This window comes from Salmo salar, chromosome 22, assembly GCF_965601325.2.
Source record: "Salmo salar chromosome 22, fSalSal1, whole genome shotgun sequence".
Taxonomy (NCBI): domain Eukaryota; kingdom Metazoa; phylum Chordata; class Actinopteri; order Salmoniformes; family Salmonidae; genus Salmo; species Salmo salar.
Window position 1 is genome coordinate 31948471 of NC_138312.1, and position 27664 is coordinate 31976134.

Genomic DNA, 27664 nt, shown 5'->3' on the forward strand with positions numbered 1-27664 from the left:
GAGAGATGTAGAGAGATGGATGGAGAGATTGTGACTTACGGGAGTGCCTTCGTCGCCCTTGTCTCCTTTAGCTCCCTGTAAAACACAGTCATCCATAATTCAGGCCCATCACAGGGGGAGAAGACCACACTGACCACAGTGACACAGTCAAAACACATCAACTTTTAAACAAGAACCCCACAACATCACATAGGGCAATGGTAAAAGTAGTGCTATATATCCAGACTTGAAGTAGACTTAGTTGGTAGTAGTAGTAGTATTGTTTTAGTATTAGTGCAAAAAGTAGTTGCAGTAAGTCATTAGTGATGTACCTCTAGTGACATCAGCGTATGAGGGGCAGGGGTGAGAGATAGAAAGGACTGGTTAGGTCATCATAACAACACTTACACAACAAAGAGGTCAGAATCGACAAACTGTATTAGTACAGTAATTGGTTGCACTGGAATGGCAATTTTACATTCATTCCCTTCGGTGGTACAGTATTGAATAACATACTGTAGGTTGACTGAACTGTAGAAATAACACGGTAATGGCCCAGTAGTGAAGAGAAAATAAGATAATAGTTGCATAGTTATAACAGAGAAGCAGTAATAGAGTGAGTGACCAGTTAGCGCAGTGAGTGACCAGTATTGAAACAGGTCACAGCGGTTATTGCAGTGGGTGAGTGATAGTATAACATGCAGGGGTTTGGCAGAGGTGAAAAGCTCCAGGGTCAGAGGGGTAGCGTCTCAGACCTCTTTCCCTGGGAGGCCATTCTTTCCTGCGGGTCCAGCTCGTCCTGTCTCCCCTCTCTCTCCTGGGTCACCTGGGTCTCCCTACAACACCAAGAGGAACACATTGAGATCAGCTGGACTCACATGACACAAGAGTTTTACTATTAGAAAGACAATAATTACTTACAAGATACTTCATGAAACAACAACACTGTTGCAACATTAAACACTAAATAGAAGTTAAAATAAAAGGACAAAAGCCAATCAAGGCATGTCTCTCACCTTGGTCCCCAGTCTTCCAGCTAAGCCAGGGACTCCCTAGAGGGAAAAGGACATGTCAGTGTGTAGGACATGGCCTAAATGCTGAGCATCTGTAATCAGCTACACAGAGAACCTCATTGAATAAAACATATATACTTTACAATATATACTGTACATCTGAGGCTTTCTGCTCATCTATCAAAGAGATTTGGTTTGTAGCTTAGATAAAGATTGATACATGATCACAGCTCTGTCTGAACTCACCCGATCCCCCTGCTCTCCTTTAGGTCCACCCTGGCCAGGAGTGCCAGCACCTGGGGGACCCTGGAAGAATGCAAGAGGAGAGAGAGAAATTAGAGAATGAGAAACAGTGAGGAGCAAAAAGAGAGATGAACAGCAGAAAACATCTATACCCGCTTGCATAGAGAGCATCATTAAATCACCTGTACACACACACACACACACACACACACACACACACACACACACACACACACACACACACACACACACACACACACACACACACACACACAAGGGCAAGCAGTGTCAGTTTCATGCAGCGCGCTCTCATGTACCCTGTGGGTACCAACTCACTTTTTCACCTTTCTGGGCTGGCTCGCCTTTCTGGCCCTTGGGCCCCTCCAGACCTGGCAGACCCGGCTCACCCTGAGGGAGAGGAGAGGGGGAAGAAAGAATGAGTCTATGGAGAAAGTATTGTTACTGTGTACAGTACATCAACATATCAACCATTGATATGGAGATGGCCAGTATGAGGAAGTCAAAGTGGGTAACTTGCCTGTTCACCTTTCTTCCCACCTAAGCCTGGCCCCTGGATGTGTAGAATGATACAGAGGATGAGATATCATTACATTAACCAATACTGACCAATCTTGATCTCTTCCTTCGCAATAAATGTATAGTGAATTGCTTCCATCAAAATCCATGTAATATAAATCATATCGGTCTATCTACCCATGAGGCATCAAAATAAATCATGTAGCTATGAGGTGACTCACACTCCGGCCAGGTTCTCCCTTAGCGCCCTCGCTGCCCTGGAGACAGAGAAGTTCGGATGTTTTTATCTGATGTTCATCTATGTTTAGTTGATGTCATTGTTCTGATTACATTACATTGTTCCGTCATGTTTATTTTGTGGAGATTCACTTCGATTGATCAAAGAGTCAGTCAGACAGCGTTAGCCTCACCTTCTCCCCTGGTAGTCCACTGGTGCCAGGCAAACCCTGCAAGCAAATCAACACAGACTAACTCACATGTACACACATGACTCACACACTCACACATGGTGATAAAATATCACAGTTCTCTAAAGCTGTAGCTTGTATAATCAAATCCTATAACTAAATGACATGACTCAAAAGTGGTGGGTCATGGTATGAAGATGACCCAAATATGTCATGAAGAGATAGACCAATAAAAGGTACAGTAAGATATAGTTACTCACCCTCGGGCCTGGAGCCCCTGTAGAGCCTGGCTGTCCACTCTCCCCCTGAAACACACAGCGCCACAGTGTGGTCAGGACAACACACTTCATGACACGGCTCTCAGCAGGATTTTCCAATACCTGGGACCTTCGTGCTAATACTAATGGATTCGGTTCAGTGTAGGAGTAGAAGTGAGTGAGTGAGGATGAATACTAGTGAACACATGAACGTGTAAAACACGTGATATTCCTACGATGTAGCTGTACAATATCTAGCTTAATGGTCATGAACAAGGTCACAGTGAAATGCATGGTACTGCACTCACCCTCTCCCCTAGCAAGCCAGCAAGTCCTCTCTCCCCCTGGAAAGACAACACAGTCAGTTACAACCCACAGCAGACACACCAGTTTAACAGCAGGAGTCAAAATGGGTTAAAGAGTCTCTACTCACCCTGTCACCTTGTGATCCAGGCTCACCTGGCTGGCCCCGGTCCCCCTGAGAAGACGGAGAGAGCAGGGTCATCCATCCACCCAAATATCAATCGTTTCATCAATTCTAGACCCAAATATGGAGATTGTATTTAATGATTTGTATTGTGTTACCTTGACTCCAAGGCCTCCAGCAGGCCCACGGGGACCCTAAATCACACAAATACTACACTGTTGGAATATACTGTACATTACTTGAGTATGTCCTTCATTTCACAGTAACAGGTATGTATGCATGTGAATGTGTGTCCTACCCGATCACCAGGCTCTCCTGCCTTCCCAGGCGGTCCTGGCAATCCCTCTGCACTCTCTCCCTGAAACATCAAAAACACTCAGTACACACTTTCTTTCACACACACACACACACACACACACACACACACACACACACACACACACACACACACACACACACACACACACACACACACACACACACACACACACACACACACACACACACACACACACACACACACACACACACACACACACACACACACACACACACTACCAACCTTGTCTCCTTTGGCTCCCTGTTGTCCTGTAAGTCCTCTGGGACCTTGAGCTCCTGGGTTTCCATCAGAACCCTGAAACCAACAAAATACATCAATTACGGTAACACACACACCTAACACACACATCAAACCATAGACATGAATAGGGCTGTGGCGGTCATGAAATGTCAGCGGGTAACGCAAATAACTGCCGTTCTCACAGTAATTGACCGTTAATTAACATCAACATGTTTAGCATCTCCGGGCCTCCATGCATAGACTACAAGCTGCTGATGTGGACCTTTGGAATTTTAAAAAGTCTAATACATCGATTTAATATAGCCTACACCATCACAATAAATCCATTATTTAGTTTAGGCAGGTCTTAAGAAACATTATAATATGAAGAAAATGTAGCCTATTTCAGAAGAACAGATTAGTATGAGTTGTCCTTATGTTAGGTCCTGATCTGGCCATTTGGTTGTGGGCTACACTAGTTCAATTAGATTTGCTTATAAGTCCAGGATAATTATTTTATAGTAAGAGGAAGACAATTGAACATACAGTGAGGGAAAATAGTATTTGATCCCCTGCCGATTTTGTACATTTGCCCACTGACAAAGAAATGATCAGTCTATAATTTTAATGTTAGGTTTATTTGAACAGTGAGAGACAGAATAACAACAAAAAAATCCAGAAAAACACGTCAAAAATGTTATAAAATGATTTGCATTTTAATGAGGGAAATAAGTATTTGACCCCTCTGCAAAACATGACTTAGTACTTGGTTGCAAAACCCTTGTTGGCAATCACAGAGGTCAGACGTTTCTTGTAGTTGGCCACCAGATTTGCACACATCTCAGGAGGGATTTTGTCCCACTCGTCTCTGCAGATCTTCTCCAAGTCATTATGGTTTCGAGGCTGACGTTTGACAACTCGAACCTTCAGCTCCCTCCACAGATTTTCTATGAAATTAAGGTCTGGAGACTGGCTAGGCCACTCCAGGACCTTAATGTGCTTCTTCTTGAGCCACTCCTTTGTTGCTTTGGCCATGTGTTTTGGGTCATTGTCATGTGGGAATACCCATCCACGACCCATTTTCAATACCCTGGCTGAGGGAAGGAGTTTCTCACCCAAGATTTTGCGGTACATGGCCCCATCCATCGGCCCTTTGATGCGGTGAAGTTGTCCTGTCCCCTTAGCAGAAAAACACCCCCAAAGCATAATGTTTCCACCTCCATGTTTGACGGTGGGGATGGTGTTCTTGGGGTCATAGGGAGCATTCAAGTTGAGTTGATGCCAAAGAGCTCCATTTTGGTCTCATCTGACCACAACACTTTCACCCAGTTGTCCTCTAAATCATTCAGATGTTCATTGGCAAACTTCAGACGGCATGTATATGTGCTTTCTTGAGCAGGGGGACCTTGCGGGCGCTGCAGGATTTCAGTCCTTCACGGCATAGTGTGTTACCAATTGTTTTCTCGGTGACTATGGTCCCAGCTGCCTTGAGATCATTGACAAGATCCTCCCGTGTAGTTCTGGGCTGATTCCTCACCGTTCTCATGATCATTGCAACTCCAAGAGGTGAGATCTTGCATGGAGCCCCAGGCCGAGGGAGATTGACAGTTATTTTGTGTTTCTTCCATTTGCGAATAATCACACCAACTGTTGTCACCTTCTCACCAAGCTGCTTGGCGATGGTCTTGTAGCCCATTCCAGCCTTATGTAGGTCTACAATCTTGTCCCTGACATCCTTGGAGAGCTCTTTGGTCTTGGCCATGGTGGAGAGTTTGGAATCTGATTGATTGATTGCTTCTGTGGACAGGAGTCTTTTACACAGGTAACAAGCTGAGATTAGGAGCAGTCCCTTTAAGAGTGTGCTCCTAATCTCAGCTCGTTACCTGTATAAAAGACACCTGGGAGCCAGAAATCTTTCTGATTGAGAGGGGTCAAATACTTATTTCCCTCATTAAAATACAAATCAATTTATAACATTTTTTACATGCGTTTTTCTGGATTTTTTTGTTGTTATTCTGTCTCTCACTGTTCAAATAAACCTACCATTAAAATTATAGACTGATAATTTCTTTGTCAGTGGGCAAACGTACAAAATCAGCAGGGGATCAAATACTTTTTCCCTCACTGTAGCTGAATAAATAGAAATAGAAAAGCCTCAATTTGTCGGAAGCATGGACTGTACAAGGTGTCGAAAGCATTCCACAGGGATGCTGGCCCATGTTGACTCCAATGCTTAGTTGTGTCAAGTTGACTGGATGTCGTTTGGGTGGTGGACCATTCTTGATACACACAGGAAACTGTTGAACGTGAAAATCCCAGCAGCATTGCCGTTCTTGACACAAACCGGAGTGCTTAGCACCTACATCCATACCCCGTTCAAAGGCACTTAAATCTTTTGTCTTGCCCATTTACCCTATAAACGGCACACATACACAATCCACGTCTCAATTGTCTCAAGGCTTAAAATCCTTCTTTAACCTGTCTCCCCCCTTCATCTACACTGATTGAAGTGGATTTAACAAGTGACATCAATTAGGGATCACAGCTTTCACCTGGATTCACCTGGTCAGTCTGTCATGGAAAGAGCAGGTGTTCTTAATGTTTGGTACACTCAGTGTATGTGTGGAATATATATATATATATTTTTTAGAATGGCCCACCAAAAAAAAACATGCCATCTGTAGCCTGCACTCGAATAGCGAATGGAGGAAGTGCTTCCAGCACATTTCAATATGCCAGGTGGGCTACACCGATTGTAAAGTGGATTAATGTGCGTAAATTTAAGCAAGAAATATAGCAGCACGAAAAAGCTGGGATCCTCTTTGAAATAGTGGCCAGTCAAAACTGTTTTCACACGTGATGACTGGGCTTATAAGAACACGTTTCACTAGGCTCTGTAGGCTATGGGCTCTCCAACCTGGTTCCATGGCTCCTAGGCCTTTAGCAGGGTTCCCCAACTGGTGGCCTGCAGGACAAATTTGCAAAAGCTGTCATCAAGGCAAAGGGTGGCTACTTTGAAGAATCTGAAATATAAAATATATTTTGACTTGTTTAACACTTTTTGGTTACTACATGATTCCATGTGTTATTTCATAGATTTTATGTCTTCAGGGAGAAAAAAGACATGTCATCCGTATGCACTTGAATAGCAAATGGAGGACGCTTTTCCCACAGTTCATTTTCCTGCCAGCCAGGTAGGCTACTACGGTTGTAAAGTGAAGCAATGTGCTTAATATTAGAAAAGTTGAAGAATAAATATAGTAGGCCTAGTCTATAGAAAGCTGATGAGATCCTCCTTTTTTTAAAGAAAAACAATTTTCTCTTGCAATTGCATAGCTTAGTCTATAGAAATTTTGCGCAACATGGGCGTCTAGGAACAATTATTTCGTTCCATGCATCAACCAGCTATGAGGAGCTGGCTCTCGCTGTGCAACAGGTGAAGTGTTTGATGTAATTTTCAATTGCATTGATGTCAGAGTAGTTAGACTAGAGGGACAAGAGAGCGTTGAGTTCCAGGCCATTAGCGACTGGCCGTTAGCAAGTTTGGTAGGCTTCTAACGACCATCAGCGGCATCAGAGCACAGTTTTGGAGAAGCATAGTTACTATGACAACTGTCATGTCACATGGAATTTGACTGCGATCATGACTCGTGACTGCCGGTGTTGCGGTAATACGGTCACCGTAGCAGCCCTAGACAGTATAATTATCACCCCAGAGATCTGCACGATGCAAATGCACACACATACACAAAGACACACAAAGGACTCATGTCCAGCGATTGACAAATCTTACCAGTGATCCCTTCTCCCCCTTTACAGCCGAGCCACTGCCCACTCCTGGAGGTCCCTGTAAGCAAGACAGACAAACACACAGACAGAGAGAAATAAAATAGATGTGACAATCATTATCCTCTTGTCATTCCTACAGAGATATCTGCAATGAATTTACAAGACAAGCTAGGGACAGCACTGGATGACTCACCCTCTCTCCTGTGCTGCCCTTATCTCCCTAAAAGGAGAGAGAGGGGGTGGGGGGTGGGGGGGGGTGGAAAGAGAGAGAGGAAGAGAGGAGAGAGAAAGTATGGAATGATTAGTGATTGAGCTTTGTTGTTCCGCAGACGCTATATCATACATCCCAGTATAGGAATACATTTGTCTCCCAGACATGCACACACACAATCACACTGCCCTACTACTGCACTATGACGAAACATCAAGGCCTCTAAGTCTGAAGAGTATCCTGTTGTCAAGGAAACTGATGGAAGGGTACGATCAGGTGGAAAATTACAAGATACAGAGGAGGATGACAGAGATATTAAAAGAGAGAAAGGTTCCTAAGGTCACTCTTATACATCTCAACAGAACCAATCACTTTTAAATGACACATGAAAAGAACCTAGAAATCTAATCATGTTTTCGTTTTCCACATTATCATATCACAGCCAGACTGTTGGGGGTTATTCTCAAGGTTAGGATACATTTTACATGAAGAAGTAAAATATGTATTAACATCCCTCACAGCACTTCCATCACCCGAAGTTTGAACCATCTAAGCACTTTTGAAAAGGGCCGTGTTTTTGGGAGCAACTTCAATTGATCCTGAACTGACGAGGTGCCTGCGAAATGAGTAGCAACTCTCTTGCAACCCCATGTGTCCACTCTTGACATTCACAGTATACATACTGTCACGCCTGTTCCCGCTCTTCCTCCCCCTGGCGCTCGACGGCGCCAGGCTCCCTAGGATTACGCAATCAAGCCACCATCAGTACGCACACCTGCCTTTCCCCGTCACGCGCATCTGCGCTCATTGGACTCAGCTGAATTCTATTACTTGTGTTATTACCTTCCCTATATCTGTCTGTTCCCTAGCTCTGTTCCCTGCTTCGGGATTGATGTTTGTCATATGTACTTGTTTACCTGTGTGCTGACGATGCTTCTGTCTTGTTCAATGTCCGTTCCCTATTAAATGTTTGACTCCCCGTACCTGCTTCTCCTGTCCGGCGTCGGTCCTTACACATGCAGGTTACAGGCTACTTGAATGAGTGTCTTTCCCCCTCATGTGGCCACTTGATATCCACAGTATACATACACCTGCATTGTGTCATGACGTTGGCCTCTTTGGGTACAGAAAGGACAGTTGACCCCCTCCCCTTCGTACCATCACCCAACCTACCTTCCCCCCAACCCAGGGTTGTAAAAAACCCTCTGAGGAGAATCTCCTACCCCATGTTTCATAGAGAGACAAAGGAAATTCTTCCAACTCATTGGTGAAGAATCCAGCTACGAACTAATCCGCTTGGTACAATTTTGTGATACTCAGAAGAGACAATATAGCCATATTACCATAAAACTGTTTATATAATAGACTCAGTTTAAGACTTGCCTCATATGGGTGTATGGAATGTATTAATAAGGATAAAGCTTTTGTAAGACATTGAGATGCTATGTACTGATGTAATGTGATAGAATTGTATTTCTGTAACCAAATCTAACTCAGTCATAGGCACGCCCCAGGGACACATACAGGACCAGGTGTCATTTGACCAGCCTGTTCGATGGGCACTATAAAACACTCCCTGATTTACATTTCTACAGACCAGGCCTACACTCCGTGGGCACATAGGTTCTACCATCTAATTCCTCTACTGAAAGTGAACCATACCACGTGGTTAACTTTTAGACTATCGATACTGACAGAATAAGAACAAGTCTTTGATATTAATTATTAGTCTGCAGCTAAGTAAATTATATCATTGAACGCGAAGACCAACGAAGCAACCATTCGATGACGACATTAATGAAGGTCGCTCTGAAAGATCCATTCTAACCGAGAGAGAGAACGCGGACAAAACTCCCCAACAGAACTACTCTCCAACAAGAATCAGAACGACACACTGAGCGTAACTATATATTGATTGCAATTGTTCCCGAATGAGTGAGCCTTCAATTGTCAATTGTTAATATTAAATCACCCTGTGTAACTTCTCAGCCGACCTTTTATGACCCATTGTTCAACAGGCCGACCTGACTGTTTAGCCAGTAGGGCACATTCCGATACCAATCCTTTGTGACAATAATTACTATTTGTATGTTTTTCTGTTAATTACTTAGTGTAGTAAATAAATGATTTTAAGACAATTGATGTATGGATGATTTTAGTAAAGACTGGGTTCGTGCAGATACAACAATTTACGACGTTTTGGAATGAGACTGGACTAGATGTAAATACACCATTTAAACTTAGAAGATAATCGACCTATACTATAATAGAATATAATATTATAGTACAGGAAAGTTATATTAGGAAAATTATAGCTTTGTAATCTGAATATTCTCCTTGGTGCCCCGACCTCCTAGTTAATTACAATTAAACGATTAATCAGTTTAATCGCGTGATAATAATTACAGGGAGCTAATTGATAAACATATCTTCAGTTTAATGGTACCCCCAAAGACACGACAATTGCTTGCTGTTTGGGGTTTTAGGCTGGGTTTCTGTACAGCACTTTGTGACATCAGCTGATGTAAGAAGGGCTTTATAAATACATTTGATTGTTTGCTTGACATACAGGCTACAGGCTACTTGAATTAGTGTCTTTCTCCCCCATGTGGCCACTCGTGATATTCACAGTATACATACAGGTTACAGGCTACTTGAATTAGTGTCTTTCTCCCCATGTGGTCTGTTCACTAGTTAGTGTGTCAAGGACCAGACCAGGGTAACTGACCTTGATGGAGAGGCCAAGGGCGCCTGGTATCCCGGGGCGACCGTCCTGTCCTGGGATCCCTGCAGGTCCCACAAAGCCCTTGGCCCCGTCAGTTCCTGGACGCCCTGTGGTACCCTGGGTAACAGAGAATATATCATTCATCATCACAAAGAATTAATTCAAGAGAATTTGACCTACAATCACACGTGCATGTGTGTGTCTGACTGTGTGTATGTGTGTGTCGGTCTCACTGGTAATCCTGGGATCCCTGGTTCTCCTTTTCTGCCAGGCAGACCTCCTCCTGAAACAGACGACCCTGGCTCACCCTGAAACACCAGTAGAGAACCAGCTTAGTGAACATCGAACACACAAACAGCAGATGGGATGACATACTGTTACAGATTCCCCCGGTACTGCTGCTTATTCTGTGCAGCGGTTCTGGAGGTCTACGTCACCGGACTCTAGGCGTCTGTCACGTCCTGACCAGGTAAAGAGGTCATTTGCCATAGTAATATGGTCAGGGCGTAGCAGGGGGTTGTTTTGTGTGGGTTTTGGGGTTTTTTGTTTCTATGTGGGAGTGTTCTAGTTTTCTATTTCTATGTGTTGTTTTTCCATGTTTGGCTGGGTATGGTTTCCAATCAGAGGCAGGTGTCTTTCGTTGTCTCTGATTGGAAGCCATACTTATGCAGCCTGTTTTCCTTTGGGGTTTGTGGGTAGTTGTTTTCAGTTTTAGTCTTTGTACCTGACGGGACTGTGTTGGTCGTTTTTGTTATTTTGTCAAGTGTCATCAAAATATTGAAAATGAGCACTATCCACGCTGCGTCTTGGTCTCCATTCCACGACTCCTGTGACAGCGTCACTGAACTGTCTCATTACGCACACCTGATTCCAATTCCCCTGATTAGTAATTGTATATATGTGCCCTCTGTTCACCATTGGTCCCGTGTGGCTCAGTGTGGTAGAGCATGATGTTTGCAACGCCAGGGTTGTGGGCTCGATTCCCACGGGGGACCAGTATGGAGGAAAAAAATAACAAAATGTATGCATTCACTACTGTAAGTCGCTCTGGATAAGAGCGTCTGCTAAAATGTAAATGCATTGTCTTGTCAGTTATTGTTCCCATGTCCGTTGGTCTGTGAGTACCTGTTCTTTATTATTTCAGCTTTCGTGCTGCGTGTATTGTTCACTTGTATTACGGGTGTCGCCCCGTGTAGTGTATTGCGGGTCTCGTCTCGTGTATTTATTAGAGGTTTAACCTCGCTCTTTAGTTTGGGTTACATCCCTGTGTCTTTGTATACGTGTTTGTTTTGGGCTTCTTCCCTGTGCCTTTTCATGGCATGTTGTATATTTTGGGTAGAGTATTAAACCCCCCCATTACGAATTCCTGCACCTCTCTCCAATAATTTACAACATAGTTTACTGAGGAAAAAGAGGTGTGCTGTACTCACCCTGTCGCCCCTGTCACCCTTCGTCCCTGATGTTCCTTTAACCCCAGGATCACCCTGCAACAGAGAAAACATCAAAAATCTGACTTCATAATACAACAATACACATAAACACACACATAAGCGCTTGATACAGTATAAACAGATCACATAGGTATTGCTGAGGGATACTTACAGGATCTCCTCTGATACCTGGTAGCCCCTGTGAACCCTGAAAAGACAAAATAGCAAAACATCTGTTGTTAAACAACGTCTAAAGCAGGTTGGACCAACTCAGCGTCATTGTGGTTAGAGTGTCCGCCCTGAGATCGAAAGGTTGGGGATTCGATCCCTGGTCGAGTCATACCAATAACTCAAAAAAATGGAACCAGCTGCTCTCTCTGCTTGGCACTCAGCATCAGTGGCGACCCATCATTCAGAGCAGGTGGGGCAGAGCCTGTTTTGAGCCCCACATTATTTGGCCTTTCCTGTTTTGCATGTTATTTTGGCATTAACACGTGTCAAATATACATTTTCAAACAATGTAAAAAAGAAAATAGCTAGAAAATTCAAGCCCCTTGGGTGCTGCCATAGAGTTACATTAGAAGTACTCATCCAAGAAGACTCAAGGTCATTGGCCACAGATAAAATGACGTCAAATCACATATCTACAGTATCTTTGATTGGACTGATAATTTCAAAATCTTAGGTAAAGCTCAACTGTCCTGCGGGGGGGACACTGATCCCGTAGATGTTAATTTCGCCTACTGTTCTGACTTGGTGGTGCACATGTAGCCTATAACCTGTTTCTGAGAAATGTAATCATGGAATATTGTAAGAGCTTTCATTGTCTGCTTATATGACCCTTTATTTATCCTACGGTTCTGACTCGGTGTACAGTGAAAACACTGCAAATTTCAAAAGTGCTGAACAAGTGCTGCCCTACCCCATCTGGACAAAAATAATACCCATGTAAGAATGCTGTTCATTGACTACAACTCAGCATTCAACACCATAGTACCCTCCAAGCTCATCATCAAGCTTGAGGCCCTGGGTCCTGGACTTTCTGACGGGCCGCCCCCAGGAGGTGAAGGTAGGAAACAACATCTCCACTTCACTGACCCTCAACACTGGGGCCCCACAAGGGTGTGTGCTCAGCCCTCTCCTGTACTCCCTGTTCACCTACGACTGCGTGGCCATACACGCCACCAACTCAATCATCAAGTTTGCAGACAACACAACAGTAGTGGGGTTGATCACCAATAACGACGAGACAGCCTACAGGGAGGAGGTGAGGGCACTTGGAGTATGGTGTCAGGAAACAACCTCTCACTCAACGTCAACAAAACAAAGGAGATGATCGTGGACTTCAGGAAATGGCAGAGGGAGCACCCCCCTATCCACATCGAAGGGTCAGCAGTAGAAAAGGTCTCCAAATGTGGAGAAGCAGTGGTGAAATGGTCCACCCACACAGACAGTGTGGTGAAGAAGGTGCAACAGCGCCCCTTCAACCTCAGGAGGCTGAAAGAAATTTGGCTTGTCACACAAAACCCTGATAAACTTTTACAGATGCACAATCGAGAGCATCCTGTCGGGCTGTAACATAGCCTGGTATGACAACTGCACCGCCCTCAACCGCAATGCTCTCCAGAGGGTGGTGCGGTCTGCACAACTCATCACCGGGGGCAAACTACCTGCCCTCCTTGACACCTACAGCACCCGATGTCACAGGAAGGCCAGAAAGATCATCAAGGACAACAACCAACCGAGCCACTGCCTGTTCACCCCACTATCATCCAGAAGGTGAGGTCAGTACAGTGCATCAACGCTGGGACCGAGAGATTGAGAAACAGCTTCTATCTCAAGGCCATCAGACTACTAAACAGCAATCACTAACTCAGAGAGGCTGCTGCCCACATTGAGACCCAATCACTGGACACTTTAATAAATGGATCACTAGTCACTTTAAACAATGCTACTCTAAATAACGCCACTTTAATAATGTCTACATATCTTACATTACTCATATCACATTTAAATACTGTATTGAGACCCAATCACTGGACACTTTAACAAGTTGATCACTAGTCACTTTAAACAATGCTACTCTAAATAACGCCACTTTAATAATGTCTACATATCTTACATTACTCATATCACATTTAAATACTGTATTGAGACCCAATCACTGGACACTTTAATAAATGGATCACTAGTTACTTTAAAATGCCACTTTAAAAATGTTTACATATCTTACATTACTCATATCACATGTATATACTTTATTTTATACAATCTATTGCACCTTGCCTATGCCGCTCGGCCATCGCTCATCCATATATTTATATATACATATTCTCATTCACCCCTTTGTATTTGTGTGTATTAGGTAGTTGGGGAATTGTTAGATTACTTGTTAGATTTGTGTGTATTAGGTAGTTGTTGGGGAATTGTTCGATTATTTGGTAGATATTACTGCACTGTTGGAACTAGAAGCACAAGCATTTTGCAACACTCGCATTAACATCTGCTAACCATGTGTATGTGTTTGATTTTATTTAAATTTGATTTGAATAGTTATATTGACAACGTCCGTCCAAGCTCGCTCATTAATGTCTTAATCAAAATTATGGATTGCCTCTTATCTGCTTGTCGTCCCCTTATGCCATAATTTGTACATCTCAATTGTCAGTAGAAACCACATTTGTTTAAGGAAGTCAGCCATATCAGCTATGTTTTTTTGAAAGACAGTAAATGAGGCTGAATTAACTGTTTCGCTGCCAGATAGGCTCCGCTGATAGCCAGATAGGCTCCGCTGATAGCCAGATAGGCTCCGCTGATAGCCAGATAGGCTCCGCTGATAGCCAGATAGGCTGCGCTGATAGCCAGATAGGCTGCGCTGATAGCCAGATAGGCTGCGCTGATAGTCAGGTGTAGCAGTGGTGAGGTGTTGGGACTGCTGTTGGGACAGCTTTATGTAGACCCTAACAGTTTGTGGGCACCGTGTGTCACTGTTATAGTGCAATTAATGTATTGTTTAGTGTTGTAGTGGCTTTGCTGGCATGCTTCCCAATTTTAAAATGTTTTCCCCACCAAGATTTACATGCTAAAAATCCCCACTGCTCAGCATTAAGGAGATGGATTGGGGCTTAGGCCCTGCGATAGACTAGTGTCCTGTCCAGGGGATGTACATCAAGCTGCCTCACTCTACATAAACAGGAGATAGGCTCCTGCTCCTATGAACCGTTGGCCATTTACTACTTATAAGAACATTAGGATAACAACATGTGTTATTGGGTTTTAGATTAACACACTGGGACTGGGACTGGCCTGACTGTGATTGCGGTCCCTGACTACTCACCGGTACTCCTCCAGGGCCCGGGGTCCCTGGTCGCCCTGGCAACCCTGGACCCCCATCCAGACCAGGAAAACCCTGAAGAGGGAACAACAGTAAATACAGCAGAACACAAACAGTACAACAGTACTAGTGTTGAGTATAACTGTTTATGTGTATGTACTTACCCTCTCCCCCTTCTCCCCTCTGACACCAACTGAGGGGGCCTCACTCCCGCCAGGCAGACCCTGTCGCCCCTCAGGCCCCCTGGGGCCGTCCCTGCCAGGCAAACCATCACGACCCTGGAACACACACACACAATTAAATATCTCAGTGAATGATAAGTAGATGCTAATGTTTGAGCTACCAGTAACAGATCAATATTCAGTGGTGAATGACTCACAGGCTCTCCTTTGCGTCCGTCAGTACCGTCTCGTCCTATCTCTCCCTGTAGCAGAGGATCAGTAACTTTTCAGGACAACTGATACAACAACTGACCCATAAAGCTTCCAAGACAACATGTCAGAGCAATGGTATTAAAACAATTCAATTGTTACCTTTTCTCCTCGCTCCCCTCGATCACCCTAGAGAGAGTAAAATGAACAGATAAGAGCGAGAGCAGGGCAAAGAGGGAAAAAGGGATGAAAAAGAGAGCACACACAAATTGAAAGGTATGGTGATAGTGTAATGATGGCTACTGTATGTGGATGGATGAGGGACAGTACAGTAACTCACCCGAGGACACTGTATGGTGCACGGCTCTGCCACTGGGCCCTGATAGGAAACAACATACACACTGAGACCCAGAGCACTCCACCATATTGTTGTCACTGAGTCCCTGGCAATGATTCACTGACTGACTGGGAGAGCATACATTGACAGCAATATCATGGGATCTACAGGATCTCTCTCTCACCTCCCCAACACCTTTTCCCCTCTTAACTCACCCCTCCCTCTGGTATCCTGGCGACGCCACACAGCAGGTCAGCCAGGTCGGCGTGCAGGGTGCCAAGCTGGGTGGCATCACGAGCATATAGGAGGTTCTGGGTGCTGCCATCTGTCACCGCCTGGCGCAGTTCCTCAGAGTCCGCCCGACCTATACCCACTGCCAGCACTGTGACACCTGATAGACACACACACATGGTCATGTAAATATTGGAATTGTATTTATTTACTGTACAACATTTTTGTTTTAAAACAGTCAGTGACAAGGGACTGTGGGGATAAAAATGATTGTAGCAGATTCTATTAGTAGAGATGTGCAGGTGCTGTATATCAGCTTGTGTGTTAGTGCTTTCTATACAGTCTGTGTGAGGCTACCTGAGGCTTTGACAGCACTAGCTGGGACAGTGATGTTGTCGGATGATTTTTTGTCTGCAATGATCACCACTACGCCAGGAACTCTTGGTCTACGACCAGCTGTCGGGCTGAGAAGGAACTGTCTAGTGAACGTCACTGCCTGGCCTGCAGGGAAAGATACACAGTTACATATCATCGCACACACACCAGGTTTTCTGTTGAAAAGCCGATAAATAAATAAAATTATAGCTGGCCAAATTGTCCGGGGCTGCCGTGCTGCTGAGTAGAGAGAGAGAGAGAGAGAGAGAGAGAGAGAGAGAGAGAGAGAGAGATAGAGAGAGAGAGAGAGAGAGAGAGAGAAAGAAAGAGAGAGCGACAGAGGAGCCTTGGCAAAGGCTACTGTTGATTGCGAAGATGGAACGAAGTTAGACCGTATGCCTATAGTGAAAAGCCTACAAGGCAGGGCTCCATTTAGTCGCATTTTGCGACCCGTTGATTTGGCTGTGCGAGTAAAAAAATGTATTGGTCGTATCAGTGAGGGCTGCACATTCACTCACCTCAATCAAAACATCCTATTTTTTAGGAGGCTAAAACCATGATTTGAAAGTGTCTTCCTGCATGCCCCTGTACCTGTTTCCTTGGGGCCTGCTGTTGTGTCAAGCAAGCCACTCTCTCTCTTCTTTCCCGGGGGAAAAAATGCTCCAGGAGAAAGAAAGGTGTTCTGATTGTATAACATTTTAAAATCCAATTGCTGGGAAAACACAGCTATCCTGTTGTCACAGACGGAGAGAGGATGTTCTCAGCTTTCTGTAGGTATACTTCAGTGGAGGCTGCTGAGGGGAGGACGACTCATAATAATGTCCGGAACGGAGTAAATGGAATGGCATCAAACACATGGAAACCATGTGTTTGATGTATTTGATACCATTCCACTGATTCCGATCCAGCCATTACCATGAGCCTGTCCTCCCCAATTAAGGTGCCACCTTCCTCCTGTGTTATACATTTTATTGTTCAACCCCCATTTTGAGCTCAATAGCAACTATTTTACAAAGAAGATATTTGATATGGCTTTGAGATACAAAGCGCAAAATGTACATTGGCCATAGCTAGCGCATAGGCCTCATTCGGCGGTATGGTACAACTGCAACGTTTTGGGGGAAATTAAATGTACTGTTAGGTTAATACATGGCTACTATGAGTAGGTATTATCTTTAGTTAGTGATGTGTTTTGAGTTTTCACTTACTTAAATACATTAGCCTATGGTATTAGAGCATATAAAGATGCAAGCAAATTCAGTTCTATAATTGTCTACCCAAAATGCATGACAATCACTGGATTAGGTTGCACATTTTGTACATTAAAATATTTAGAATCACAACATGAAAAGATGATGAAACAACTAATTTCTTCAATACCATCTCAGTAGTCTATTACACTTTTGAATAAAGCACTGTGAAAGACTTTGTGCGACCAAAGCATGGGCTGGTGTCACCAACTGAAAGACTTAGTGGCACCAGGGAAAATGTTAGTCTAGAGTCCTGCTACAAGGGGAATGTCCTCTGTATGGACAAGTGTTAATATTGTAGTGGACAAAGATAACAAGAATGTTGGTGCAGTCAAATGCAGGCAACTGCGCAACTTACTAAGTAGGATGCAATTTTGGAACATGAATGTTTTTATTTATAATACTGGCTCCACCCACTCCCCTCCACAGCACCCGGACGCTACGCTCTGACACGGTCTCTACTGACAGCTGCTGGGCCGCCTCCAGACGCACTGCAACACACACACACACACACACACACACACACACACACACACACACACACACACACACACACACACACACACACACACACACACACACACGCACACACGCACACACACACACACACCTATAGCATTCCCTGGGCCGTCTTCAAAAGGCGTGGACAGGATCTCCTGAAGCAGCGTCTCACTGTTGCTATGGCGACTGAGCAGGAACCAGACCTTGGGCCGGGCGCTGTACACTACAATCCCCATCTGGAGGGGGCAGGAACCACAGAATATAACACCACACCACAGAATCACATCACAAAAGTACACCAGAAGTCAATATACAGATGTCTGGGCCTTCACAAAGCGTCTCAGAGTAGGAGCACTCATCTAGGATCAGGTCCCTAACCGTCTTATTCATTATGATCTAAAAGGCAAAACTGATCCAAGACCACTCCAGTACCTGTGAGTCGCGGGCTCCGATGGTGGTTAGGGAGCCGGCAGCGCTGGTCAGGAGAGAGAGTAGGGGTTCAACCAGGCTGGTCCGATCCCTGGAAGCTGGAACCAGGAACACCACGTCCAGACGACCACCTACACACACTGAGGACAGAGAGAGAGAGAGAGAGAGAGAGAGAGAGAGGAATATTGAGTTGGGCTGGTTCCTCTTAGACTGGCAAAGAAAGATTTGGGGAAGAAATGTCACAGTGCAGAAATGTTTAGAAACTAGTAGTTTAAGGGATTCAAGGGCCGGTATGAGAATTGTTAGTCTTACCAGTACGTTCGTCCAGTGAGGTCTCAGGGCCAACCTCCCTCTGGAAGCTAGGCTGCAGGGTGAAGCGGTACCTCAGGCCCAGACGCAGCCCTGTCACCCTGTAGGAGCTGGATGTCCCAGGCAGAGGGATGGACTGACCCGGACCAGTGTCTGTTTAGAGAACACACACACGGATGCAAGCAAGCAAGTACACACACACAAACCCGCACGCATGCACACACACACAGACAAAGATTAGAGATCAACCTTTCAATGTGTAACATAGTCAATAAAATACTAAATTGAACCACATTATCCAGTGTCTGTCTCACCCCTCTCCTCTCTCCAGCGCAGGACGTATCCTGTGGCACCAGTCAATGGAACCCAGTCCAACAACACAGAATTCTGGGTAACCTCCATAGCACGCAGACCCCTTATAGGCTGTAAGGGAGCTGAGGAGGAGAGAAGCAAGGGATCAGTAATGGAGAGAGATACTGTGACTACAGTGGGTGACTAGTTATAGCCTATTACTGGGGCCAAGAGTTTTCTTGGTCAGGTCACATGGTCAGGAAACTCCTGTCCCTAACTAGAGTGAATGAAAGGAGAGGAGATGGTGTTGACAGAGAAGTGTACCTGTGGAGGCAGTGATAGTGACAGCTTGACTCTCTCTGTCCCTGAAGATAGCAGCCAGCCTCACAGTGTAGCTCACCCCAGGCCGCAGACCATCCAGGTCAAACGAGGTTGCATCTCTACCGATCAGACGGCTCGATTCAGCCTCACCTACGTGGAACCAATAGAGAATATAATTACATTTACATTACATTACATTACAATAATAATAATAATAATAATGAAAGAGTTAAAAAATATTACATGCAACAACAAAAAATGTGGATGCGCATTTTATGTATGCATATGTATCTGTGTGTGTTTATATACATATCTATGTATATATCTGTGTGTGTATCTGTATATTTATCTTTGTGTGTATCTGTGTATGTTTCTTTGTGTGCATCTGTGTATGTATCTGTGTGTGTGTGTATCTGTGTATGTATCTGTGTGTGTGTATCGGTGTATGTATCTGTGTGTGTGTATCAGTGTATGTATCTGTGTGTGTGTGTATCTGTGTATGTATCTGTGTGTGTGTATCGGTGTATGTATCTGTGTGTGTGTATCAGTGTATGTATCTGTGTGTGTGTATCGGTGTATGTATCTGTGTGTGTGTGTATCTGTATATGTATCTGTGTGTGCATCTGTGTATGTATTTGTGTGTGTGTATCGGTGTATGTATCTGTGTGTGTATCAGTGTATGTATCTGTGTGTGTGTATCGGTGTATGTATCTGTGTGTGTGTGTATCTGTATATGTATCTGTGTGTGCATCTGTGTATGTATTTGTGTGTGTGTGTATCGGTGTATGTATCTGTGTGTGTGTATCGGTGTATGTATCTTTGTGTGTGTATCGGTGTATGTATCTGTATATGTATCTGTGTGTGTATCTGTGTGTGTGTCTGTGTGTTTACCCAGGGCTGATCTCCAGTAGATGCGGTACCCTGTAACCCCGGCCATCCCTCTCCAGACCAGACGCAGCACCCCTGGGGTAGCCTCCAGCACCCTGACCCCTTCCACCCGGTCTACAGCAGCAGGTTCCCCTGCTACACACACACACACACACACACACACACACACACACACACCACACACACACACACACACACACACACACACCACAATGAGAATACTGGAAGAGGAAATACAGTACAAAGCAGTACCCATCAAAACACCACATACAGTATAATACTACAGGAAAGTTACAGTTCTATGGGACATAATGCTAGATAGCAGGGTTGGGTTCAAATCCATTTCAAGTACACTGAAATTCAAATTCAACAATTTGGAATTGGAATTTAGATTACTTTCTGAATTGACATAGTACTACAGGAAAGTTGCACCTTCCAATGTTTTCATATCCATTCTAATCAAACAGAGGAACATGTTACCGCACAGTCTCTATTCTTTAAGGCTGTGATGTAGTGGTGACTCACGTGTGGTGACTCTGACAGAGACCGGGGTTCCCTGTCTGTTCTGGACCAGGGCCATGACCTGCACCTCGTACTGAGCCCCTGGGTCCAGCTGCTCCAGATCCACCGCTGTCAGGTCACCACCCACTAGCTGGCTCCTCTCCTCCCCACCTACACCAAGACAGAAGGGGTGGTGGTGAGTGGTCTGGCACAAAATGGCTGCCATGTTTCATTAATATTATGTTAAAGCCCTTGGGGGTTTGAGGTATATTGCTAATATACCACAGCTAAAGGCTGTATCCACGCCCTTAGCCATGGTATATTGGCCATACCACACCCTCTCGTGCCTTATTGTTTAAATAGCCCGGAGATGGGCAACTGGAGGCCCTTTTGTAGGCCCGTGGACCAATTTCGTAGGCCTATGGCCCCCATCCCCATCAAAGTTGCCCATCCCTACAACTGACCAATAAGAAAGAGAGCTCCAAACCTCTCTGCCAATAACAGCAAATTTTCAGTTTTCCCCTCCCCATAGACCACTCCCAGGCAGTCCTATCAAAATTCTTGCTTGAGAATTTGGCCATTGCTAAGAAGCTATTTTTGTTCATTTAAAAAAAATGTAATTGAAACAATCACAATAGGGTACTTAATTGTTAGCCAGAAATGATTTGATATTGAGATAAAAACATCTGCATTGGACCTTTCAGTGTGAAAGGTGTAAATAGAGGTTCAAATGTTAAAAATAAGCTATGGATACTATGCTATTGAATCATGAACTATCAGGGAACATCATTCAGATTTAAACACTTTTCAAAGCAGAAAAACTGATCAAATCTCTCACCATCAATTCGCTTCCAAGACACACGATAGGCTGTTGCTCCCTGCACGCCCACCCATGTTACCCTGACGACCTCACCGCGGGCCTCCTGGACTTGGAGTGAGGTCACTGTTCCCACAACACCCTGGTCTAATGCTGAGGACAGAGAGGTGGAAGAGTTCAGTCACCAATTTACAAGCACTGTTTATATGACAGTGTAGCACTCATTTAATTCAATCAACCCTTAAATTAACTAAGTGAGGGCAAACTAAAGCTGTTACCATATTGTTGACAGCTAACCAACTCATTCAAATGTTTTAGGGGCTATCAAGAAGACAATGGATAGAGGTTAGCGGTCAATTTGGAAATTGAGCGATTGAGTACGTGTTCTGGTGTTCAGAGAGGCGGGGCGTCCTTCTCGAGAGCCAGTCAGTGAGGAGACTGACACCCGGTAGGAGGAATCTTCCTGAAGGCTGTCAATGGTGAAGGAAGTGACATCAGCGGCCACTGTGCGGGAGGACTCCACTCCTGTAGAGAGATAGGGTCAGGCAGAGAGGAGAATGCTACTGGGGATTGCTACTACTGTACTACTAGACTACAGAAACCACAAGACAATCCCTATAAAATGTGTTATTTGAGCCTTAATGTGCTTTGAGACCTAAGGTAAGGATTCATAAGAATGTAATTTATACATCAAATGACATCCATATAATTTATTGTAACCACGCCTACCATCTCCACTGCGCCAGGTAATCTTGTAGCCAGTTGCCCTGGAGACAGGTGACCATGTGATGCGTATCCTCCGAGAGGTGACATCAACGATTCGCAGGCCGCTAACCGTGCTAGAGCTTGAGCCGGTGTTCACATTGGTCCTGGCCGAGAGGGTGACCACTTCCCCGATGCGTTGACCAATCACAGCCGCCACACCCAGGACCACAGCCTCGTCTGGCTGCAACCCCTCCAACGTGTAGGTTGAGGCCTCTGGTCCCAGATCATGGGACTGCTCAGCATCTAGGAGTGAAACACACTGTTATAGACACAAACACTGGGGCTGCTCAGCATCTAGGAGTGAAACACACTGTTATAGACACAAACACTGGGACTGCTCAGCATCTAGGAGTGAAACACACTGTTATAGACACAAACACTGGGACTGCTCAGCATCTAGGAGTGAAACACACTGTTATAGACACAAACACTGGGACTGCTCAGCATCTAGGAGTGAAACACACTGTTATAGACACAAACACTGGGACTGCTCAGCATCTAGGAGTGAAACACACTGTTATAGACACAAACACTGGGACTGCTCAGCATCTAGGAGTGAAACACACTGTTATAGACACAAACACTGGGACTGCTCAGCATCTAGGAGTGAAACACACTGTTATAGACACAAACACTGGGACTGCTCAGCATCTAGGAGTGAAACACACTGTTATAGACACAAACACTGGGACTGCTCAGCATCTAGGAGTGAAACACACTGTTATAGAGACACAAACACTGGGACTGCTCAGCATCTAAAGAGAGGGTGAGAAAGACAGTAACACATACATACAAAAATAGGGACCGCTGCTTTAATTAAGTTTATCATAACATGTAAAATAATTGTATTTCGGAGGACTAGTTTAGCACAAAATCATTCCAATTAGAATTCATCTGACACTTACTGTTGCCTTGTCTCCAAGTGACCCTGTACCCTGTCGCCCCCAAAACACCTGCCCAGGCGATTCGGAGTCGCCGACCATTGATGTTTGTCACACGTAGGTTGGTCACTTTCTCCAATGCTTGTTCTGCAATCATACATCAATAAGAACACTGTAGTTCAGTGGACAACCAAACATTTCCAATGTTCAATATCAAACTGTTTATTTCCCATTTTAAAACATTTTGCCGTTTCATGCCAACTAAACATGGCCCAGGTGCCCTGTCCTGTACTTCTACACTAGCCCACAGGCCCTCTTCTGTCATCTCTGCCTGGGCTTGCTTCAGCTCACCTCTCCTCAGTATCTCTATTCACCACCCATTGACATGGATATTCAGCTGGCAGCCATTCATCACACAGCAGACCATTGTTTACCAAACTGGCAAACACACTGCAGCCCTGAGCCAAGATCTGCACCCATTCAATCTGTTCACATCCTCTCTCAAGACAAGCTGGAGCAAGCAGTAGCATACAATGTGTGTGTCACCTGCTTTGATGTAAACAGTGACCGGGTCCCCCTCGTTGTCTCCCACCACAGCTGTCACGCTGACCCCATAAGACACGCCCTCCGTCAGATCCCTAAGGTCAAGGGTCGTCTGGCTTCCAGGGACACTGCGTGTTTCCTCTGTTTGCGCTATAAATACACAGTGTTAACACCTATGTGGCCTCTGATCTAAAATAGTGCACTATATAAGGAGGGAATAGGGTGTCATTTGAGACATGCCCTTACCTTCAGTATTGACCATGAGGATACGGTACTGTGTTGCCCCGGCAACCCCTGTCCATCCCAGTCGCACAGTGCTGCCCAGGGACTCTACCACTCGCAGGTTGGACACCCTCCCCACCTGCTGTTCCACTATACAGGGACGAGGGACGGGTCAGTAAAATAGTAGTGAAACTGGTAAAAGATACAAATAATTTATTGGGGGGAGGGGTGCGCCTGCCACTATCCCTGACCTGTAGGAGAGGTGGAGACGGGGGTGGCCTCCTCTCGTCCATCATACAGGGTGAACAGGGTGATGACATACTCAGTGCTGGGCTGCAGCCCTGTCAGATCAAAACTAGTGGTGCTCCTGGAGAACGACTGACTTTGCACTCTGCCACCTGAGGAGTACAGTAAGTCAGTTAGATGTTGACTGTCAGTCAGTGAGGGTACATCAATGTTTGTGTGAGTGGATCGGTGTACTGTATGTAATTCATGCTGAGGGGTTTGAAAGTACATTCATATTTTGTATGTGTGTGTGCATACGCATGTACAGAACCAGTCAAAGGTTTGGACACCGACTCATTCAAGGGTTTCTCTTTTTTTTTACTATTTTCTACATTGTAGAATAATAGTGAAGACATAAACTATGAAATAACACATACGGAATCATGTAGTAACCAAAAAAGTGGTAAACAAATCAAAATATATTTCAAAGTAGCCACCCTTTGCCTTGACAGCTTTGCACACTCTTGGCACTCTCTCAACCAGCTTCACCTGGAATGCTTTTCCAACAGTCTTGAAGGAGTTCCTACATAGGTTGAGCACTTGTTGGCTGCTTTTCCTTCACTCTGCGGTCCAACCAACTCATCCCAAACCATCTCAATTGGGTTGAGGTCGGGTGACTGTGGAGGCCAGGTCATCTGACGCAGCACCCCATCACTCTCCTTCTTGGTCAAATAGCCCTCACACAGCCTGGAGGTGTGTTGGGTCATTGTCCTGTTGAAAAACAAATGATAGTCCCACTAAATGCAAACCAGATGGGATGGCGTTTCACTGCAGAATACTGTGGTAGCCATGCTGATTAAGTGTGCCTTGAATTCTAAATAAATCACTGACAATGTCACCAGCAAAGCCCCCCCACACCATCACACCTCCTCCTCCATGCTTCACGGTGGAAACTACACATGCGGAGATCATCCTTTCACCTACTCTGCGTCTCACAAAGACACGGCGTTTGGAACCAAAAATCTCAAATTTGGACTCATCAGACCAAAGGACAGACTTCCACCGGTATAATGTCCATTGCTCATGTTTCTTAGCTCAAGCAAGTCTGTTCTTCTTTTTGGTGTGCTTTAGTAGTGGTTTCTTTGCAGCAATTCGACCATGAAGGCCTGATTCACGCAGTCTCCTCTGAACAGTTGATGTTGAGATGTGTCTGTTACTTGAACTCTGAAGCATTTATTTAGGCTGCAATCTGAGGTGCAGTTAGCTCTAATGAACATATCCTCTGTAGCAGAGGTCACTGTGGGTCTTCCTTTCCTGTGGCGGTCCTCATGAGAGCCAGTTTCATCATAGGGCTTGATGGTTTTTGTGACTGCACTTAAAGAAACTTTTAAAGTTCACAACACAACTGATTGGCTCAAATGCATTAAGAAGGAAAGAAATTCTACAAATTAACTTTTCAACAAAGTTACTTGAAATGCATGCCAGATGACTACCTCATAAAGCTGGTTGAGAGAATGCCAAGAATGTGCAAAGCTGTCATCATGCAAGGGTGGCTACCCTAAGAATGTCAAATATAAAATATATTCTGATTTGTTTAACACTTTTTTGTTTTCCACATGATTCCATATGTGTTATTTCATAGTTTTGAAGTCTTCACTATTATTCTACAATGTAGAAAAATAGTAAAAATAAAGAAAAACCCTGGAACGAGTAGGTGTGTCCAAACTTTTGACTGGTACTGTATGTGAGGATGAGTGTTTGTGTCTGACCTTCCCCCTGCCTCCACTCCAGGCGGTATCCCCTGGCAGACTGGATTAGGTTCCAGGTGAGGCGGATGGAGGAGGGCCCGGTGGTGGCTGCCTTCAGCACCTGCTGCTCCAGACGCTCTGCATGGGGGGAGCACAGTAGACACAACACAACCACTGATACATCATGCTATGTCAGAACCTCTTAAAAATTCTTCAGGTGATATTCAGCTATTTTAGGGGATTTCAATTCATGATGCATTTTCATTGGACTGCCAGTATAGTTGTTTTTAACAAATCTTACACTCTCAAAAATGCTGGGTTAAAAACAACCCAATTTGGGTTCTTTGGTAACCCAGCGCTGGGTAAATATTGCACAGAAAACACGCTGGGTTATTTTGACCCAGCCAGTTGGGTTGCTTGAATATCCTAACACGTTGGGTTGTTGGGATTACCCAAACATGGGTTAATTTAATAATCAGTTAGGTATTTTTTACTTTCATGCTGGATTGACCCAACGGCTGGGTCTTTTTTAATATGACATTTACTCTCACAGGTGGCTAAAAATATACTGCTCAAAAAAATAAAGGGAACACTTAAACAACACAATGTAACTCCAAGTCAATCACACTTCTGTGAAATCAAACTGTCCACTTAGGAAGCAACACTGATTGACAATACATTTCACATGCTGTTGTGCAAATGGAATAGACATCAGGTGGAAATTATAGGCAATTAGCAAGACACCCCCAATAAAGGAGTGGTTCTGCAGGTGGTAACCACAGACCACTTCTCAGTTCCTATGCTTCCTGGCTGATGTTTTGGGCACTTTTGAATGCTGGCGGTGCTTTCACTCTAGTGGTAGCATGAGACGGAGTCTACAACCCACACAAGTGGCTCAGGTAGTGCAGCTCATCCAGGATGGCACATCAATGCGAGCTGTGGCAAGAAGGTTTGCTGTGTCTGTCAGCGTAGTGTCCAGAGCATGGAGGCGCTACCAGGAGACAGGCCAGCACATCAGGAGACGTGGAAGATGCCGTAGGAGGGCAACAACCCAGCAGCAGGACCGCTACCTCCGCCTTTGTGCAAGGAGGAGCAGGAGGAGCACTGCCAGAGCCCTGCAAAATGACCTCCAGCAGGCCACAAATGTGCATGTGTGCTCAAACGGTCAGAAACAGACTCCATGAGGGTGGTATGAGGGCCCGACGTCCACAGGTGGGGGTTGTGCTTACAGCCCAACACCGTGCAGGATGTTTGGCATTTGCCAGAGAACACCAAGATTGGCAAATTCGCCACTGGCGCCCTGTGCTCTTCACAGATGAAAAAGGGTTCACACTGAGCACGTGACAAACGTGACAGTCTGGAGATGCCGTGGAGAACGTTCTGCTGCCTGCAACATCCTCCAGCATGACCGGTTTGGCGGTGGGTCAGTCATGGTGTGGGGTGGCATTTCTTTGGGGGGCCGCACAGCCCTCCATGTGCTTGCCAGAGGTAGCCTGACTGCCATTAGGTACCCGAGATGAGATCCTCAGACCCCTTGTGAGACCATATGCTGGTGCGTTTGGCCCTGGGTTCCTCCTAATGCAAGACAATGCTAGACCTCATGTGGCTGGAGTGTGTCAGCAGTTCCTGCAAGAGGAAGGCATTGATGTTATGGACTGGCCTGCCCGTTCCCCAGACCTGAATCCAATTGAGCACATCTGGGACATCATGTTTCGCTCCATCCACCAACGCCACGTTGCACCACAGAC

General features: G+C 45.0%; 1 protein-coding gene across 3 annotated transcripts in view; it reads right to left on the reverse strand.

Moving 5' to 3' along the window:
• LOC106583145 (uncharacterized) overlaps window positions 1-27664 on the reverse strand; it is a 130546-nt gene that overhangs the window by 43001 nt on the left and 59881 nt on the right. For all 3 annotated transcript variants that reach the window (XM_082967484.1, XM_045705128.2, XM_045705131.2), the window contains exons 13-54: window positions 25938-26054; window positions 24195-24341; window positions 23968-24093; window positions 23725-23871; window positions 23203-23325; window positions 22262-22540; window positions 21914-22057; window positions 21554-21685; window positions 20740-20886; window positions 20218-20349; window positions 19330-19476; window positions 19029-19148; window positions 18718-18867; window positions 18409-18545; window positions 18086-18212; window positions 16208-16351; window positions 15835-16010; window positions 15623-15661; window positions 15445-15471; window positions 15291-15335; window positions 15076-15189; window positions 14915-14986; window positions 11750-11785; window positions 11578-11631; window positions 10381-10455; window positions 10151-10264; window positions 7405-7431; window positions 7216-7269; window positions 3426-3497; window positions 3162-3221; window positions 3022-3057; window positions 2870-2914; window positions 2745-2780; window positions 2440-2484; window positions 2183-2218; window positions 1994-2029; window positions 1774-1806; window positions 1572-1643; window positions 1239-1298; window positions 996-1031; window positions 735-815; window positions 40-75 (exon numbers count right to left, since the gene is read on the reverse strand). In XM_082967484.1, coding sequence (XP_082823610.1) covers window positions 40-75; window positions 735-815; window positions 996-1031; window positions 1239-1298; window positions 1572-1643; window positions 1774-1806; window positions 1994-2029; window positions 2183-2218; window positions 2440-2484; window positions 2745-2780; window positions 2870-2914; window positions 3022-3057; window positions 3162-3221; window positions 3426-3497; window positions 7216-7269; window positions 7405-7431; window positions 10151-10264; window positions 10381-10455; window positions 11578-11631; window positions 11750-11785; window positions 14915-14986; window positions 15076-15189; window positions 15291-15335; window positions 15445-15471; window positions 15623-15661; window positions 15835-16010; window positions 16208-16351; window positions 18086-18212; window positions 18409-18545; window positions 18718-18867; window positions 19029-19148; window positions 19330-19476; window positions 20218-20349; window positions 20740-20886; window positions 21554-21685; window positions 21914-22057; window positions 22262-22540; window positions 23203-23325; window positions 23725-23871; window positions 23968-24093; window positions 24195-24341; window positions 25938-26054 — 3836 coding nt within the window. The remainder of the gene's footprint in view (window positions 1-39; window positions 76-734; window positions 816-995; window positions 1032-1238; window positions 1299-1571; window positions 1644-1773; window positions 1807-1993; window positions 2030-2182; window positions 2219-2439; window positions 2485-2744; window positions 2781-2869; window positions 2915-3021; window positions 3058-3161; window positions 3222-3425; window positions 3498-7215; window positions 7270-7404; window positions 7432-10150; window positions 10265-10380; window positions 10456-11577; window positions 11632-11749; window positions 11786-14914; window positions 14987-15075; window positions 15190-15290; window positions 15336-15444; window positions 15472-15622; window positions 15662-15834; window positions 16011-16207; window positions 16352-18085; window positions 18213-18408; window positions 18546-18717; window positions 18868-19028; window positions 19149-19329; window positions 19477-20217; window positions 20350-20739; window positions 20887-21553; window positions 21686-21913; window positions 22058-22261; window positions 22541-23202; window positions 23326-23724; window positions 23872-23967; window positions 24094-24194; window positions 24342-25937; window positions 26055-27664) is intronic.